This window comes from Anolis sagrei, chromosome 3, assembly GCF_037176765.1.
Source record: "Anolis sagrei isolate rAnoSag1 chromosome 3, rAnoSag1.mat, whole genome shotgun sequence".
NCBI classification, from domain to species: Eukaryota; Metazoa; Chordata; class Lepidosauria; order Squamata; family Dactyloidae; genus Anolis; species Anolis sagrei.
Window position 1 is genome coordinate 102,288,047 of NC_090023.1, and position 17,965 is coordinate 102,306,011.

The 17,965-nt window shown below is 37.2% G+C and overlaps 1 protein-coding gene across 10 annotated transcripts in view; it reads right to left on the reverse strand.

Moving 5' to 3' along the window:
* Positions 1 to 706: 706 nt before the first annotated feature.
* Positions 707 to 17,965, reverse strand: part of INPP4A (inositol polyphosphate-4-phosphatase type I A) — a 117,821-nt gene continuing 100,562 nt past the window's right edge. For 6 of the 10 annotated variants that reach the window (XM_060769789.2, XM_067466823.1, XM_060769795.2 and 3 more), the window contains 5 exons: positions 17,354 to 17,494; positions 14,784 to 14,881; positions 14,301 to 14,413; positions 12,375 to 12,529; positions 707 to 4,944 (listed from right to left, as the gene is read on the reverse strand). In XM_060769789.2, coding sequence (XP_060625772.1) covers positions 4,812 to 4,944; positions 12,375 to 12,529; positions 14,301 to 14,413; positions 14,784 to 14,881; positions 17,354 to 17,494 — 640 coding nt within the window. In that variant the 3' untranslated portion in view covers positions 707 to 4,811. Of the gene's footprint in view, positions 4,945 to 5,345; positions 9,185 to 12,374; positions 12,530 to 14,300; positions 14,414 to 14,783; positions 14,882 to 17,353; positions 17,495 to 17,965 lie in introns of those variants that run through there. The other 4 variants (XM_060769787.2, XM_060769793.2, XM_067466822.1 and 1 more) reach the window with 1 other exon arrangement.

Genomic DNA, 17,965 nt, shown 5'->3' on the forward strand with positions numbered 1-17,965 from the left:
AAACAAATGTCTGCAATTGTCCAGCCAGTTACCATTCAAGTAATCACACCACAAAATATAACTTTTCTAAAGCTCTATTTCTCTGTCTTCTTAGGATCTAAAATGAATATTTCACTCCTCCCCCCCCCCCCAAAAAAACATTTCATTTTCTGTTTTTGATCTTATTGTGTACAGTATGACCCCTGAATCCACAAGGGATACGTTCCGGGATTTCATATGGATACATGAAACTTCAGGTAATAGTAAGCCCTTTTATTTTCTATGGGATGTTGACAGAGGTACTGAGAAGAGAGTTTAGCATGTACAGGAAGTTCTAAATGAACAAGTCAGCCTGTGAATAAGTAAAACTGTTCTAAGGATATGAGGGTCATACTATACTGGTTTTAAGATTTATAGTCTTATTTGCAAAGTATTCATTTTATTTTTGTAGAAACCCATTCAGATAATTAATTCTGGTAATTACGTAAATATTGCAAATTGAAAAAAATCTTCTTTATAAAAGAATCTGTTTCACTCTGATAGACAATAAAATAAGAAACACACAGCTTCCTTGCTCATCTGGAACCACATTTTATCATTAAAATATTTTACCAGTATTTTAAAGAAAATTCATTTCTGAAGGTGAACACAGGAAATATAAGCAAATTTACAATCAAAATTGTTGAAAATAAAAGTCTGTTATAGAATCTTAAAAAACCAGTCATCATGGCATTCTGTCAGTTCTTTATTTTTTCTCTCTCTCTAAAATCTAGCACATTTACAGCATACATGGACAGATGAAATAAGCCTATATAAAACAGTAACCATATGTGTATGTTATATTAATACTGCCCCAAACAAATAAATAATAAAATTTCAATGCACAAAGCTTGGCAAATACAACAGTGTTGGGACGAAACGGTGCTCTATTTTACAATAGCTTTACATACGTACATAAAACCCAAAGGCAACTGTGCTGTGGGTGCTTTCACAGAACATAACACAGAACATACTTGGCAGCAGTTTCCTTCATACCCTGTTATGGGTTTCATTTTTAAAATGTACTTAAAAAGAACACTTGCTTGGATTCTATGTTATAACAATCTGCAAGGATGCCCTCAGTAAAAAAGAAAGAAAAGAAAAGAAAAGAAAACATTTTACAAAATCTACTTAGATGAAATTTTCTATAAGGATTTCTGATTTCAGAGTTTCCCAATTTTGATCAAATTTTGTTCAGTCTGTGATTGCAACCCCTTTGATACGTATGCTAACTTGTCCCTATAAAATAGTATCTGTGCATGGTTGGTCTGCATGTTGATTAAAAATATGGCATGAGCCATTGCATGCTTTCCCCACATTTAAGGATAGCAATGGGACAGCTAGGTCCCCTAACTGTGAAAATAAAACATGTATATGAGGAATTCAGGGGAGTACTGTAATGCTCAATGTGCATTATTAGCAAAGTCTCACAGAAGGGAATGCAATTTTATACAAACGGGGTTTTTTTTAAGTAGTGTAAATAAATTACGTCTATGCAAGAGACTGGTGGTAATTCAAAAAAGGCATTACTAAAAATCCTAAATGTTTCTTTCCTCAGTGTGCTCAAGACAATATATATGGTTTTCTCCTTCCCATTTCATCCTTATAAAACCCTTGTGAGAAAAGTCAGGCTGAGTGAGAACAGCTGGTCTCTCACACTGCCACCCAATCAGCTCTTGTCTTTTTTAATGCCCATTCTACTTCATAAGGGATTTATATGCAACTCAGTAGAAAACCATGCCTCTGCATGTGCAGTATTTTACTTTTTTATTAAGATAATGAGGAAACAACTGTACAGTGTGTTTAACCTTTGCCTGCAAGGGATGTCATGTTGGTGACAGTTTATACATTCACTGCTAAACACATATGGCTAGCAAAACGATTTAAGATTAGAACATTGACATGATTGGTGTGTCCATGAGCTTCAAGCATGCTTTGTGGCCTATGGAGTCACTCCCACCCCACTCCCCACCCCAGTTCTTTTCTTTCCAAGGTGAAACATGCTCCTCAGTCATCTGTCCACATTGGTGGGTTTTACTTTTGTGGATTTGATTAAAAATGTTATCTCTAGGAATATCTAGATCTTATAGTGTGGCTTTGTGGTCAACTTCCTCCAGTCATGCTGGAGAACTGGGAGATTTTGAGAGAAAATATCTCTCTAGGAATCCCTAGGTCCCCAATGTGATTCTATGACCAGCTTCCAGTGGTGGTTGACTATAGAGTCATGCTGGAAGATCTAGACATTCCTAGAGAGATATTATCTCAAGTAAATAAATAAATAAATAGCATTTCAAAATAATTCATGGCGCCCTGTACCCCTAACACTGGCAAATGTGGAGGAATGATTGCATACTCCAAGGAACTGTAACTCCCATTTAAAGCAAGGAAGAGGAATCCTGTCCCCCTTGTTTTAATGAAAAATAGGGACATAACTCTTTAAACCAGGCATCTTCAAACTGCGGCCCTCCAGCTGTTTCGGCCTCGAACTCTCAGAACCCCTAACAAGCTTGTTCAATTGTCAGGAATTCTGGGAGTTGAAGGCTCAAACAGCTGGAGGGCCGCAGTTTGAGGATGCCTGCTTTAAGCCGTAAGTTCTCTTCCAGGGTTCTGAATAGAGAAAGGGGAATAAACCTAAAGGGGGGGGGGGTAAACCTATAGTGGGTGATGTGGCTGGATCCACCAAACTGTTGAAGTTGCTCACCTCTGATTTAAATGAACATAATCTTCATAATTCAATAGCCCTTTCCTCTGAAACATTATTTAAAAAGCAGAAACATAATAAATTAAGTGTTTACACATACAGTAAATATAGAGTATATAATTAGAAGATGGTGAACACAGCATAAATAAGAAGTAATATAAGTTTAACACTGTATGAAAGATTGTTTGCCTGCTCTATGAGGAGTCTTCCCAATAGTACAACTTTAACGTTGTTTACAGAGTTTTTCCAATTCAGACAGAGTTCTGAGGTTAAGCATAAGTCTGAAAGGGCATAAGAAAGTTGAATGAATAATTTTTAAAAAATCTAATTCAGCAAAGTAATTATTAACATGTAGAACAGCTAAATTATTAAACTCCTAAAAGCAAATGGTAAAACCTATGTCTGTGGACTGAGAATAAGTACTGAAAGTTTCCAAGTAAACAGAAGTAGCAGGAGAAAGTAAAATACATTCAGAAAATGTAATGTGTATACCACATGTGTAGTTTGTTGAGAACTAAAGCACATTTCCTATTTCCATTAGAAGGCTGGTGATACTCAAGACCTGTAAGTCAGCCTACTGATTTGAGTGGAATTTGAAAGTGAAGAAAATTGTTATGGATTGCAGCCTTCAAATATAAGTGACTATCATAATTTTGACTGAAATGATATGACGGAAGATGTGAGATCACACATTTCTATTGTTCATCAAATGTTTAAAAGAAACACTGTTTCTCTCTACCACTCTCAGAGGCTGGCACAATTTAAAACTATGGAGTAAAATTAGGAGGGAAAAACACCCCCTCCCTAGTAAATACAATGCATATATCATCAGATTAACCTGAAATTCAAAGTTATCATGCTTCAAAATAGGCATTTTGAGTGAAATTTAATTAAAAGGTGTCAAGCACTTTCATGTTTGTTTTTTAAAAATGTGTCCTTGGGGAGGTCCTTTACATTTAGTCCTTTTTTGGAATTAGAAAAGAATGCTGAGGAAAAGAACACTGGATTACAGTTTGCTAAAAAAATTAAATTCTGTATAACAGCAGGCTGTTGATGTAGCAAACATCTTTAGTACCTGGACAAAGGCTTGCATGCATGAAAGATCTGCCTCGTGCAAGTAAGCTTTCATAAGATTTTGCTATGCATGAAAAAAAGGATCCAAGAACTACTTGTTGGCTTGCACTGAATGTTATTATACAGAAGGCTGAGCAATTCACACAGAAAGTGGAGCAAACTGATAGGGATTGGAAGCAAATGATGATGTAGATAGGCAATCCTTATTGGTGCTTCAAAATAAAGATGATACTCCCGTTGCCTGTCTGATCTGTAACACAGATGAGACCTCAAGTGTCAATTAGGTTCTCATTCATTACTCGTCACATGCAGTATTTTGTCGTGTGCATCTAATTTGCTTGGGCCTTACAAGTATTGTGTGTTAGCAATAGACACACAAACATAAAAAGTATCATTAATCAAAATCAGAATAAAAAAGATCTGGGCTTTGTGTTATTTCCTGGCCATATGTATCACAAATCCTGTATATAATTGTCTTACAATTATGTAAAACATGCTAAACTCTTCAATCTGTATTCATTGAGCTGCCCTGTTTTGGAAACTGAGCATTACCTCCTTCTGCAGAATAATGCTTCTTGTACTTCTCAAGCTGCCTTATGTCCAATTTATTTACTATTTACAACTCTGAGGTTTTAAAAAGTATTATGAAAGTCTCAATCTCAAATCAATTCCGTATAAAAAAAATGAGTGAAGCAGCTGCCTAAATATCATTACTTAAATCCGCGACAATCCAAGAACAATCTTTCTTATTTAGGCATATAGGTAAGAAATCAGTTGTATAGAATATTGAGGCATCTTACATACACTGATGGCTAGTGACATGAGCAGTCATCACAACTTATTTTCATGTTACACATTTTTTGTTTCCTAAGGAATCCAATTTCATAAAATTACATGCTCAATATTACCTAGTGAAACATACCAAAATTATTTCTGACATTTCTGTCAAAGTCCATATACTAAAGTTGAGTGTATCCACATGTTTCAACAGAACAACTAATTACAAGACACTGAAATCCTATGATTCAACTTTTCCATAAGTTCCTTCTGGAGGCCTGTAATACTTGGGGAAAGCCTTCAGCTGCAGGGAATTAAATGCATACTTGCGACATCCAACATTCTTCATTGTATTTTCTCTTCGACAACCCTCACTGAGGAGAAAGACAAGCACAAAAGAAAATGACAGTGGTAAAAACAAAAAACAAAACAAAAACAAAAAAGCCCAAATATTTAAACTGTAATGAAATGAGGCAGTTACTTCACAGCATTAACATACTTGAATGGGTGCTTGAATCATTTGCCATTGCAAATATCAAAAGTTGTGAAATCACTAAACAATGATGCGCATGAAATAGAGACATGCTATGCCCAGCGGCTGTTCTGAAAAGCCTTGTTGCAATGTGCCTTGTTGCAATGCATGTCTGTCTTTGTAGTATTCTCAAATATTTCATGGCATAATATGTCATTTTATTGCACACAGACACTCATCAATGATGAAAAAAATGCCATTTTCTAACTAAATGTTTTGAAATAACAACAAATCCCTCCATAATAAGTTCAGCAACGGCTTTACTGAAGGTTGGAAGAATCACCGGATAAACTGTCAAGCACAAACAGTCTGTTTGAAGAAAATAAATGAGCACTAACACAATCACTGTCCCTGAAACTTGTACACTTTTTGGTTGGTTTGGGGGGGATGACTTTTTCATATCCAGACATCACCCAAATGCAAGAAACTTTTCAACATTTAGCTATGCAAAATTTTCTCATTTTTATCTATCACACATATAATGCTGCTAAGCTTCTAACCTGGGAAATCAAGGGGGCTATGGGTTTGTGCAACCCCTTCCCCATTCTTCTCCAAGGCAAATATCCAATCTCTTCACTTCCAGGATTTAACGGTGGTTTACTGTTTCAATGTTAACTATGACTAACCAGGTTCCTTATTAACCAAGGAAGGGCAGTGAGCCACCTTTAAATATTGCTTCCTATGGAAATCTGAGTTAACCTTGTTATCCAGAAACCATGATTAATACAGAAGAAAGAGAAAGGAAGGAGAAAATTCAAGGACAAAGTGGAAAATACAAAAAGGGGTGAACAGCACTGCCAGCTTGCTCTCTTAATCACAGGTTAGAGATCGGCAATGAAAGTAGCTTGTGAACAGAGCAAAGGGAGTAGCACACAAAATTTGGGAAGAGATATCCTACTTGGTACAGACTATAAGACACCCAGCAATGCTACAATAGTGGCTACTTTAACATTTAGAGCCTGGGTTCTATACTCTATTGCACTTATTCATCATAATCCTGAAATCCATTGCAAAGGCCACTCAGTTTTATGAAACACAGTGCTTAAAAACGGCTATACAAGGAAGCACATCATTTCAATTTACATAGACCATCAAAATATATTTCCTATTTTTCTTTCTTTGGCTCCTTTGAACACAGAAGAAAACAAAAGAAAAAAAACGTGGTTACATGCCAGTGCAGAAGCATAAGAAAAACATATGGCTACGATATAGCTCATTCATATTTCAACAAGTAAGGACAGAAACATTTAACATGCTCTTTGTCAAACTGGAGCAACATTGTTTCCAAAGTGCACTGGGGTTTGATTTATAATCATTTATTCCATGAGCAGTATAAGGCAAGATCGAATCACACATGTTCTTTTAAAAAGCTTTTTTGATTTTGGGGGAGGATAAAGTAAATGATTATGTCTCATGTTGAAATCAATAGGATTAATATTCCCTTTACCTTTTTTCATCTTTTTACGGAACTGGGAAGAGCTGGTATCTTTAATTCAACTATAATATATGTGATTTAATTTCATGGATAAGTTATTTTATAATCATTCCCCCAAAACACTGTATTTTACCATAGTAATATGGTGATCCTTATTTAAAATAACAAAATTAAGGCTTGCTTTTTGGAATTTTGGAATATTTTCAGCCATGGATGGTTGGATTTGTGAATGTAGAAGCAGTGGATATGGAGGGCTGGATATATCTGTAGATATAGGATGACATCCAAATTCATTAGAAACAATAACAATTTCTTCTGAACTTAAATATACAGACAAAACTGTATATGTAGAGCAGTTGCCAAAAGACTAAATCAAAGTTGGAAAGATGCAGCTCTCCAGATGTTGTTAGTCTAAATTTCCAGCAGCTGTAGCCAGCATCGCTAAAGATGTGAAATTCTAACAGCTGCATGCAATGTAAAAGAAAAAAAGTACAAAGCCACATGATTTTTATGTTTTAACTGTTAGTTAAATATGTGGTAAATGTTTGTGATGTATCACAATTTGTTTATTTAAATCATTACATGGTATAATTTTTCGTTCCTTTGCAATTCGTTACTATATGCTTTATATTGCGATTATTTTATTTATTGTTTCTCTGTTATTTGTGTGTTGTTGGCATTGAATATTTGCCTCTTTTGTTGGAAACTGCCCTGAACCCCTCTCCCAGGGTGATAGGGCAGGGTACAAATAAATTATTATTATTATTATTATTATTATTATTATTACTATTATTATTATATATTGTTATTATTATTTCCGCCTGGGGCAAATGCCAATTAATCCCACTAAAAGGGACCCGCAAATTGGTGGGACTTAACCATCTTGCTTTAGTTAGAAGCAAAGGACCGATTATTTGCCAACAAAGCTCAAAAATAAACAAGTGACATCTGGAAGCTTCGGTCTCAGCAGGGGAGTGAACGCACTCTGGATTTTGAGCTAAACTTCAAAGTAATTGTCCAAGGTACTGAATTTATCAGGTTCATATTGTTGGATAGCTTTTTAAAGGACTATGGACCCATATAATATAATATTCTATAAATAATTTGGAGTACATTACGTTTTCTTGCCTGGTTGAAGAAAGAAGATTTCTGATGGTGCAATTAATGGGACAACTGGCTACTTGCAAGCCTAGCATTGATTCCTCATATGAAAAAGCCCAGTGGAAATTTCTAAGAGACTTCTAAATGTTGTATTCTGTTGCCCTACATTAATATATTGGATCACATTAATTTTGATGCCCAACATAAAAGGAGAATGCAGCAGTTCCCATTCAACTCTGGTAACATACAAATCACTCAATGTTGGGCATCAAAATTAATGTGATCCAATATATTAATTTAAGTGGGATGTAGTGCAACAGAATATAACATTTAGAAGTCTTGTCTGTCTTATTATTACTTTTAATATCCAATTATTTTCACTAAATAACCATGTAGAAAATAAGTGATAATTGTCTGTTGTTGCCCATTGAAATTCTAGTATATTTTTTCTGGGGACACTTACTGATATATGTAAGCATCTCTCAGATATTGTAAGGTTTAACATTTAATACAGAGTTGAATGAATTTAGGGCATCTTTTATGGCAATATTAAATACTACTATTCACATATGGTGTTACCATAGAATATAAAAATATTTCTCCAAAGAAGATGTAAATAGAATGATGATCAAATAAGCTACACTTTCTACATTCTCTTCTCTTTTTGATAGAATAAAAAAGTAGGTATATAAATATACTGAAAGTATATTGCATGCAGTACACTGCTGTTCAAGTTAATTATTTTTAAAATGGATATAATATGTTGCAATTTATCTAACTATGAGAAAAGGATATATATATAGTTAGAAGCTCTGATAATAATTTAGGAAGTATGGGTAAAATCAAAGCAGAAAGGTGTGCAAATACATATTTTTAGATAACGGTTACAAGCCCCGCCTTTTTGTTCACGTATCACGTTAATATGAAAGGCAAGAATGACATACTGTTAAGAATATACAAAAAAGATACAAATTATTTTTAGACAGAGTTCCTTTCTCCCGAATACATGAAACACATGAAACAAAACTGTATGTGATTAAAGAGTGAGAGAAAGATACACAGGATTTGGATGCCTGAAAAATATTTGGTAGGAGAAATTAATCTTCAGGCTGCCGTCAGACTATGTTACAAGCACTGAAAGTGTAACAACAGTTTAAGCGTTCAATACAATTCCTTTTCATAAAATAATTTGATGTGTATTTACAGGTTTAGTACAATAGAAACACAAAATTGTAAGGCATAATAATAATAATTCCTGGCAGACAATGCTATGAGACATTCCTTTTTGACCTATAGGTACCAGGTGGCAATAAATAATTCTGGCACTTCATTGGATTTTGGCTTTATTTGTTTTTAAACTGATCTTCATTTGCAACGTAATCTGGCCACCAGGTAAGCGACGCTCAGAAACAGCCACACAATCAGTAAATTGGGGCTCAGAGCTAGTAAAGGAATAGAGTAGAGAAGACTGGGATCTAGCCTGAAATCACGGATGGGCACCAGGCCACACAAGTTCTTCTGGGTGACTACCTCCCGTGTTCCAATACTGTGAAAAGGAAGAAGTTTGGGGAGAAAGGAAAATAAGAGGAAGGAAGAAACACGGGCATGCAGTGGATGTACCAAAAGAGAAGGAAAACAACAAACCCAGGTTAGCAAAGTAAAGCAAAATCCAATCAAGAACAGGGAAAGAAAAATTTGGAAGAAGCCATAACAGAAAGTAGAACGTGATAAGTAAAAGAATAGGGAGGTGTGCCAATTTTAAATAATAATAATAATAATAATAATAATAATAATAGGCACAATTACAGAATAAAGGAGAGAGAAAGAGAATAAAAAGAGAAAATAAGAAAGAATACTGTAGTCTACTGAAAAGAATACATGTAGATTGAACAAAAATGGTTTTCCATGTTCATTTTCTCATTTGGCCAAGCAAATGTCCCATGCTGCTCTGCCATGCTTCTACATGCTGCAAAGAAGTGGAACTCTGAAAAGCAAAACTGAACATGAATAACCATTGTAGCATTTGACCCTTTCAAGAATTCTTCAATGCAAGATGTTCTGGATTAACTGAATGACCTAGCTATATAAACAAATAACAAAAAATACATAACCCAGAAGTTAGTTCTAAGGATGTATTTTTAGAAGACATTTTACATGTTAAACTGACCTCTTACCCAGCCAAGAATGCTATCCATTCAGAATGGTCAGTATAAAAGTCAGTTATTTAAAATTATTATTTTTAAGCCTCCATCTAATACTGGGTTATGATTCTGACCTTTTCCCTGTCCCAATTTTAGGAACCCAAAGAAATGTTGACTGTTTGAAGTGAACAAAATTATTATTTGTCCGTTTTGCAAACAAAATCATCTCCAGAATTTAGGCCAAAAAAAGGAGAGATAGGTCAATGTCTTTGCATGGAAGTGAGCATCTTTCCTCCTTAACACCATTGCCCTCTGCAAGGTCTCTTAATCTTCTATGTATGACTTGCAAAGGAACTGCAAAACAAGGATTCATTTGGAATCAGCTCTGTGACACTGACATGAAAATAATAAAGGTTCCTCACAGTTGCTTTTGGTGTTCATTATACTTGCCCCTACAGTATTGTAATCTAAATGATCAGTACAAAACAACACGGCATTCCTCTTCCAGAGTAGAATTAACTTAGAGAGACTAGGTGAACTCAACTAGACTTCAGTGTAGTGACTAACATTTGATTGGATTGTATTCACTGTCAGAATTGCAGCAAATATTAACAGATGAAGTATTAATACAATGAATGGCCATTCATTTGATTATTTTATGTCTTTCACATTTATTTGTAACATGTTCTTAATCAGGCAACTGGTTGAATATTAAAGCAGCTGAATTTAGGGTGAATCTACATTATTGTCATGAAAATATCATTGCAGATTTTATAAATGTGGATTTAATATGATGTGTGGGAACGAATGGAAAAATGGAAGGATGTATGGATGGAGCTAATAATTTTGGAGACACCAGTATAATATTAAGGTCTGCAGTGACTAACTACCTGCTTGCTGGACTGTAATTAAAAGTTGCTAATAAGAGCTGAATAGCAAACTCTGATAAGTAGTGGGACAGTGATAACAGAAATGTTTACAATGTTAAGAAGGAAGTCAACATAAGATCAACACCAATCAAGAAGATCAACATCTGGCCAGGAAATTGAGATTGAGCCAGGATGGAAGATGGCTATCATTAATTTACAACTTTGGGACTACATCAGCAGAATACTCCTATAAAAGACTCAGCCTAATAATGCTCAAAGTGAGGAGTCTTTTCCACCCGCTATGCTCTGCTCCATGGGAAGGAGAGAGATAGTGTACCTATGGAGAGTGACATATTTGCACAGGAGCAGTCTGGTCACTTTGGGCCTTCTTTCTCAAGGGAAGAGGAAGAAGTGCCCTTTTGGAGTCTTAGATTTTGTGCAGGGAGTCAAGTTCTGCTGTATGAAAAACAGAGATCTGGTCCTTGGCATTGTTCTTAGGGAAGAAGTTTTGGCATTTTGAAGTTATGGCATTATGGAAGTTTTGGAAATGTACATTGACAGGCAGCAGGAAAGCGGGGTCTGGCCTAACAGGTGCTTCTCCAAGGAGGGAGAAAATTATATGGTAATATTTGAATGCCTGAGGATGAATGTGTGTACATGTGGTGTGAATGTTGAGTAATTCCCCTTTGTTTGTTTGTTAGCCATTTAATTGTAAATCCAATGCAGTTGCATAGAATCTGTATGTCTGTATGTCCAATGCCATTCTTTGTCTAAATGTTTTTCTGTAATCTGATATCCCCTCTCACACTGGTAATTGCAATAAAAAGAACCTATGCTTTAAAGTCATTGAAAAGTCATTCATGACATAATGGAATTCTGTTTCAAATAGAAGACGTTATGGGATATTCAATATTATTGGGGAAATAAGAAAGTTTGCCATTGAAGATTTAGAAAGGGTCAAATAGCAAAAAACATAGAGAAAGGATAAGAGAATTGAACACTTTTGAGAATTTGAAAAGAAGACACACAGTACATTCAGCAAGAGTGTACCATTAAACTACACCAATAAAGACGAAAACTGGATTTCTTATCCTTTCTTTTTCCTTATTTAAAATAAAAGCTTTCCAACAGTGCTTGAAACAATGTATTGAAAAACTGTGAACAGATTTTTTTAAAAGCATTACATTTTGTAATCATGTCTACTGTTTTTTTTCTCTCAAAAAAACCAGCTCTAACCAATAAGTACGCTGGCAGGTTGTGATGCATTTTGATTGCTCTACCATGAAACATTCATAATGACAATTTGTTGAAGGGGCAAACTGTATTGCTTGAGGAGGAAGCATAGCAAACCAATGCAACCTGCAGATGTGTATCCTTCAAACAGCATATAATTATGCAGAGCACAGCTACAGACAACAGAAAAGACAGCAAAAGCAAGGCAACGTGTGTCACAGCTAACATGGCTTTCAAACTGTTAGAGCAGCAAAACCGCATGCTCTTTGATTCTTTTCTTTGTGCCACAGATATGAATCTATATAAAGGTTGAAAATGCTTTCTTCTGTGGAAGAAACAAAACATGTCAGGCAGCTATAGTCCATGTGATTATTCTTCCTTGATAGTTATATTTATTATATAACTATCCCCATCAAAGATGGAAAGAGCCATCCATCTGCAGTTTACATGGCTCTCGGATATAAAGGTGGCCACTGAGCAGATCTATCCTTACCTCCTCATGCATTCCAGGGCCTGTGTAAAGACCTGTGGGGCCATGCCATGTTCGTGCTGCAATATTAGGCACTGCTCCAGAGTCACTGACATGGCAGTCCTGTCCTTGGCACTTTTACAGCTTGTAAACCGGACCCCATTTAGCCTGCGGCAAATCTAGAAGAGAATACAAGGCAATCCGTTTCATTTTATTGCAAAACAGTGGTTACAGTGGAGAATCCGCTCTGGACTTAAGTCTGAACTTTACTTTTTAAAGTCAATTTTTATTATATTCTAGTAACATATGCAAGACAACCATTCAACTACTAATAAACACTCCAAAAAAAAGAGAAAAAAGTGAAAAAGACAAAGTATAAAAACACAAGAAAATGTAACCACTAATCCACCCCTTTCCAGTAATACTAAACAGATTAAAACTGGATTTCCAGTTCCAAACCAAAGACATCAATATAAAACAAAAATAAAGTTCTCATTATTATATAACAAAATTTATATGTATTCTCGAAGGCTTTCATGTCCGGAATCAATGGGTTGTTGTAGGTTTTCCGGGCTGTACGGCCATGCTCTAGAAGCATTCTCTCCTGACGTTTGTGGCAGGAATCCTCAGAGGTTGTGAGGTCTGTTGGAAACTAGGAAAATTGGGTTTATATATCTGTGGAAAGTCCAAGGTGGGAGAAAGAACTCTTGTCTGTTGGAGCTAGGTGTGAATGTCTCAACTGGTCACCTTGATTAGCATTTGATGGCTTGACAATTTTTAGGTGTGCCTAAACTTTTGCTTATAGATCAAGCAGTAACACTCAACCTTGACACTCTTCTTTCTTCTTGATAAAAATATAAAATTATTCCTGAGAACTGTTCAAAGACTTCTCCTTAATCAAAGGTATGTCCATGTCTCCCATTTCAATAATCTCTAAACTCATGTCTTCTTTTGTTAGTAAATCAGTATTCTTTCATTTGGGGGCTTGCAGCAGTCTCGCTGCCAAAATCATATAAGCATCAATGTAAATGTGAACTTTCTTTTAAACACTAAAGTACTGGACCCTGTCCACAAAACAAATCCTACACCTTGAGTAGTGCCCTGAACATTTGGATTAAAACCTATAACAGATTTGCCATGCCAATGGCTGATGTACAGGAAGGGGCTGAATATGGCCAATCCAGAAATATTAAGAGAATGACTCTACAAACAATAGAAATGGGATGACAACAGAGTTGAGAAAGAAAGTCATCATCAGTCTTCAATCAATTTACAAGTGAAATGAATTTATAAAGAAAATTAACTGGATGGACATATTCCAGTCAGGTTTTCCAAAAAGAGTAAAAGAACAGGAAGACCGAAATAGCATTTACTTGTATCTCCATGTTGCCCATGAATTATATCTCAGAAGTAGTGAGCTCAGTTTGATTGTTTCTCGACTCATACATTTCATTCTCACTGTATAATGCCTAAGGAGTACACAGGGAACAGGACCTTTCAACAGTCATTGCGATGCATTCTTCTAGAAGGATCTTCTTCTCAAGAAAAGTGGAGGATGTAAGACTTCAAACCCTCACACTCACCATCCTCCAAATAAGCGACTCTTTCTTGCCCTCCAACTTTCTTGGAAATCCTCCTTTTCTGGTCTCCCTCCACGATCAATGCCAAGAGCTACTGAGAGCAACAGTAATGGCAGTCCAGTTTCAACATTCTTACTTATTTCTCCAGGTTTTCCAAAGAGAGATCATAAAGAAAAGATAGGAACTGCCACACCATTCATGTGTATTCCTGACCTAGGAAAGGGAGCACAGTACTATGGCATCAGAAATACAGAAAGCTGCCAATTTCAGATTTTCTACTTGCCCACTCATATGAGACAGGTTTTGGAATTGAGAGAAACCACATGGCTGACCTATCTCGATTAAAATTGTGCTCAAAGGTCATAAATACCTCAGCAGCTTGCCAAAGAATGTCAACATTCTTATTTTTCCTTGCATGTACATTCTGTCCTAGAAATCGCAAAAGTTCAGGGAGGCACGTTTGACTACGGGATCGAGGTAGACCTAGGAAAACAAGAACAAATTATGTATGAGATCATGATGTAAAATTTAGAAATATCCGCATTCTCATTTTTTTTACCAGTAAATACATGTCTTTGGTAATTATATCACACATTCATTCAAGTTTGAAAGTGTAATTGCATCTTATCAGTTACACAGAAATGTTTGCAATCAGCATGTTAAATTATAATGCTTCTATGTGCCTCACATGAAAGTTTTTTGTTTATTTCTTTGCACCAGACACTGCTTGAACATCCTTCTTGCAATCAGACGAAAATCTCAGTACACTTGAATTGAATCCCTCATGGTATGCAGACTTACAGTTCTTACAACTGTATTCAGTTTACATTCTGGATATTTGTTTGACACTTACAGTCTTCAGGTAAAACTTCTTTAAACTGCTCAAAGTAAGAATTGAGTCGCACTAAGCTTTCCATGTTAATCATTTCTTGCAATGAGGTGTCTCCAAATCTTAAAAAACAAAAACAAAAGAGGCATGTTAAGAAAGGAATATTTCACTGCAAAGGTCTCATGTCTTCCAAGCAGAGAAAACTTGGGGAACAGCCTCAAGGCTAACATTTTTTTTTTCTTTCATGCTGCAAAAACTGATAGATTGTGGAGTTCTCCTTAAACATGCTGCAGGCAGCCTAATGATGTATTGCCCTTTCAAATACTCCCTTTTGTTGTGAGGTTGCATTTTGTGATGATTTATAGTAGGCTGAATCCACACTTGATGATGCTTACAGTGAACTACAGAGATCAATACTTTTAGCCTTGACTAATTTTACAGAATCACAGAGTTGGAAAATATAACAAGGGCCATCCAGTCCAACTCCTGCCATGCAGGAAGGCACAATCAAAGCACTGCATTGTCGAAGGCTTTCATGGATGGAATCACTGGGTTGTTGTAGGTTTTTCAGGCTACATGGCCATGTTGTAGAAGCATTCTCTCCTGATGTTTCTCCTGCATGTATGGCAAGCATTCTCACAACCTCTGAGGATGGCTACCATAGATGCAGGTGAAACGTCAGGAGAGAATGCTTCTACAACATGGCCATATAGCCCAAAAAACCTACAACGACCCAATCAAAGAACTTCTAATCTCCTGAGAACAAGGCAAAGTTCAAGCTTGCCTAAAGGAGGCAGTTGTGAGACCTATATTTAAAAAGCCATTCCTGAACCCCTCTTTAATGGGCAACTATCAGCCAGTGTCCAACCTTCTATTTCTGAGAAAGGGAAGCATGCAGTGGCCTCCCAACTTCAGGGATTTGTGGATGAAACAGATCCATTTCAATCTGGTTTCAGGCCTGGCTATGGAACAGAGACAGCTTCGGTCGCCTTAGTGGATGACCTATGAAGACACCTAGACAGGGGGAGTGTATCCCTGTTAGTTCTCCTGGACCTCTCCTTTGACCATGGTATCCTTCTGGGTTATATTGCTGGGATGGGACTGGGAGGCACTGTCTAACAGTGACTCCAGTACTTCCTGGAGGGCCGTACCCAGAAGGTGATGCTGGTGGCCTCCTATTTGAACTCTTGGCTGTTGACCTATGAGGTTGCTCAGGATTCCATTTTGTCCCCCATGCTGTTTAACATACACGTGAAACTGCTGGGAGAGGTCATCTGCAGTTTTGGAGTACAGTGCCACCTATATGCAGATGGCACCAAACTCTACTACTCTTTTCCACCTAATGCCAAGGAAGCTGTCCTGACCTTAAACCAGGGCTTCTCATCAGTAATTGACTGGATGAGGGCAAACAAATTGAAACCTAATCCAGACAATACAGGGGTACTCCTGGTCAGTCAGAAGCAGACCAGGGAATAGGGATCCAGCCTGTGCTGGATGGGGTCACACTCCCCTGAAGACACAGGTTTGCAGTTGGACTCAGCACTGAACCTGGAGGTGGTGGCCAGGAGGACCTCTGCACAATTAAAACTTGTGTGCCAACTGCACCCATTCCTTGAAAATCCAAATCTTGCCACGGTGGTACATGCTTTAGTTGCATCCCATCTGGATTACTGTAACACATGGGACTGCCTTTGAAGAGTGCTTGGAAACTTCAGCTGGTCCAAAGAGCTGCCGTCAGGTTGCTAACTGGGGCTGGCTACAGGGAGCAGAGAACACCCCCCTCCCCCAGCTGCAGTAGCTCCACTGGCTGCCAATTTGTTTCTGGTCACAATTCAAAGTGCTGGCAATGACCTATAAAGCCCTAGGAAAGTTCAGGTTCAGGCTATTTGGCCGACTGCATCCACTTGTACAAATCTGACCGGGTCCTGGGAACTTTAGGAGAGACCCTTCTCTCAGTCCCACTTCTATCTCAAGCATGGTTGACTGGAACAAGGGAGCAGGCCTTCAAGCGCTTTTTCCTGTTCTAATGATGGTGGGGAGGCCAAATCGTTGGAGAAAGGAAAGGTGGCAGCACCTGAGCCCTCAAAGTGGCATTTCCAAAGGCAGCTGATGCTGCTCACTGTTTTCTCCCACCAGTGGCAGAGGTGTGGGGGAGAAACGTCGCTGTTATGCCAGAGTCAGAAGAGGCATCAGCTTAGCAAGGGAGGAGGCTGTGCAGCGCTTTTTGCCTTTTGGATGCTTCCCCCCCCCCTTTGTTTCTTCAGGGGCTGGAAGCCTGGGAGGGCTTAATATTTTTGCTGAGGGAGGTAGCAGGCTAGGTGACAAAAGAAGCTATCCCAAGAGGTAAGTTTGTTTGTCCAGAAGTGGTTGGCTCAGACGTTTCATGTTTCCTGGATGGAGAAGGGGAAACCAGTGTTTTCCCTCGCACCTTGCGAGCTTGGGGGGTGGGGGTGGAAAGTGCCCCCCCAAACACAGGAGGTACATATCAAGCCTGTCTCCCTCCTGCACAAAGAAGAAATAGTTTATCTAACTTGAGTTAAGCATAAGACATCTCAAAAATTAGAATACATGAATATATATATGTGTGTGTGTACTTCTCTGCTAAGGTTTGTTGTTCGTTGATTCCCACATTGAAGAGGACAGGTTGAACTCGCAGCAACATGCCACTCTGAATCTCACGGGGCAGCGCATCAAACAAGGTGCTTGGCAATGGAATCCGCACATTAAACCCATCACTGGTTTAAAGCAGAAAAGGAGAAGGTTAAAACAAAGAATACAGATCAGAAATCCTTTTTTTAAACTTTTAAGTTATTTTTTAAAACTATGATGTTAAAAATACAAGAATAGAAAACATCTTATTTAACAATTAGTTGATATTTCATTATTGCAGTATTTTGAGTGAAGAGAAACCAATGATGACAAAGGCAACATTTTCTCTCACAAAATAAAATTGCATTGTATGACGTTGCCAAAGCATTTTCTAATGGATGCCCACAAGGCAATGTGTTTGGCTTCTGTGTGCAAAGCATTTGTCCTCATAATAATAGTGAAGAAGGGCAGTTGTTCCCCACAATGTGTATATTATATTGTTCGTATTAACAAAATGTTTGATTAAACACTATTCTTCAAACATCAGCTTTTAGATGGGAGCATCTAAATAGAATCTAATATTCTAAGGAATAAAAGAACTTGAAATTTGGATCACT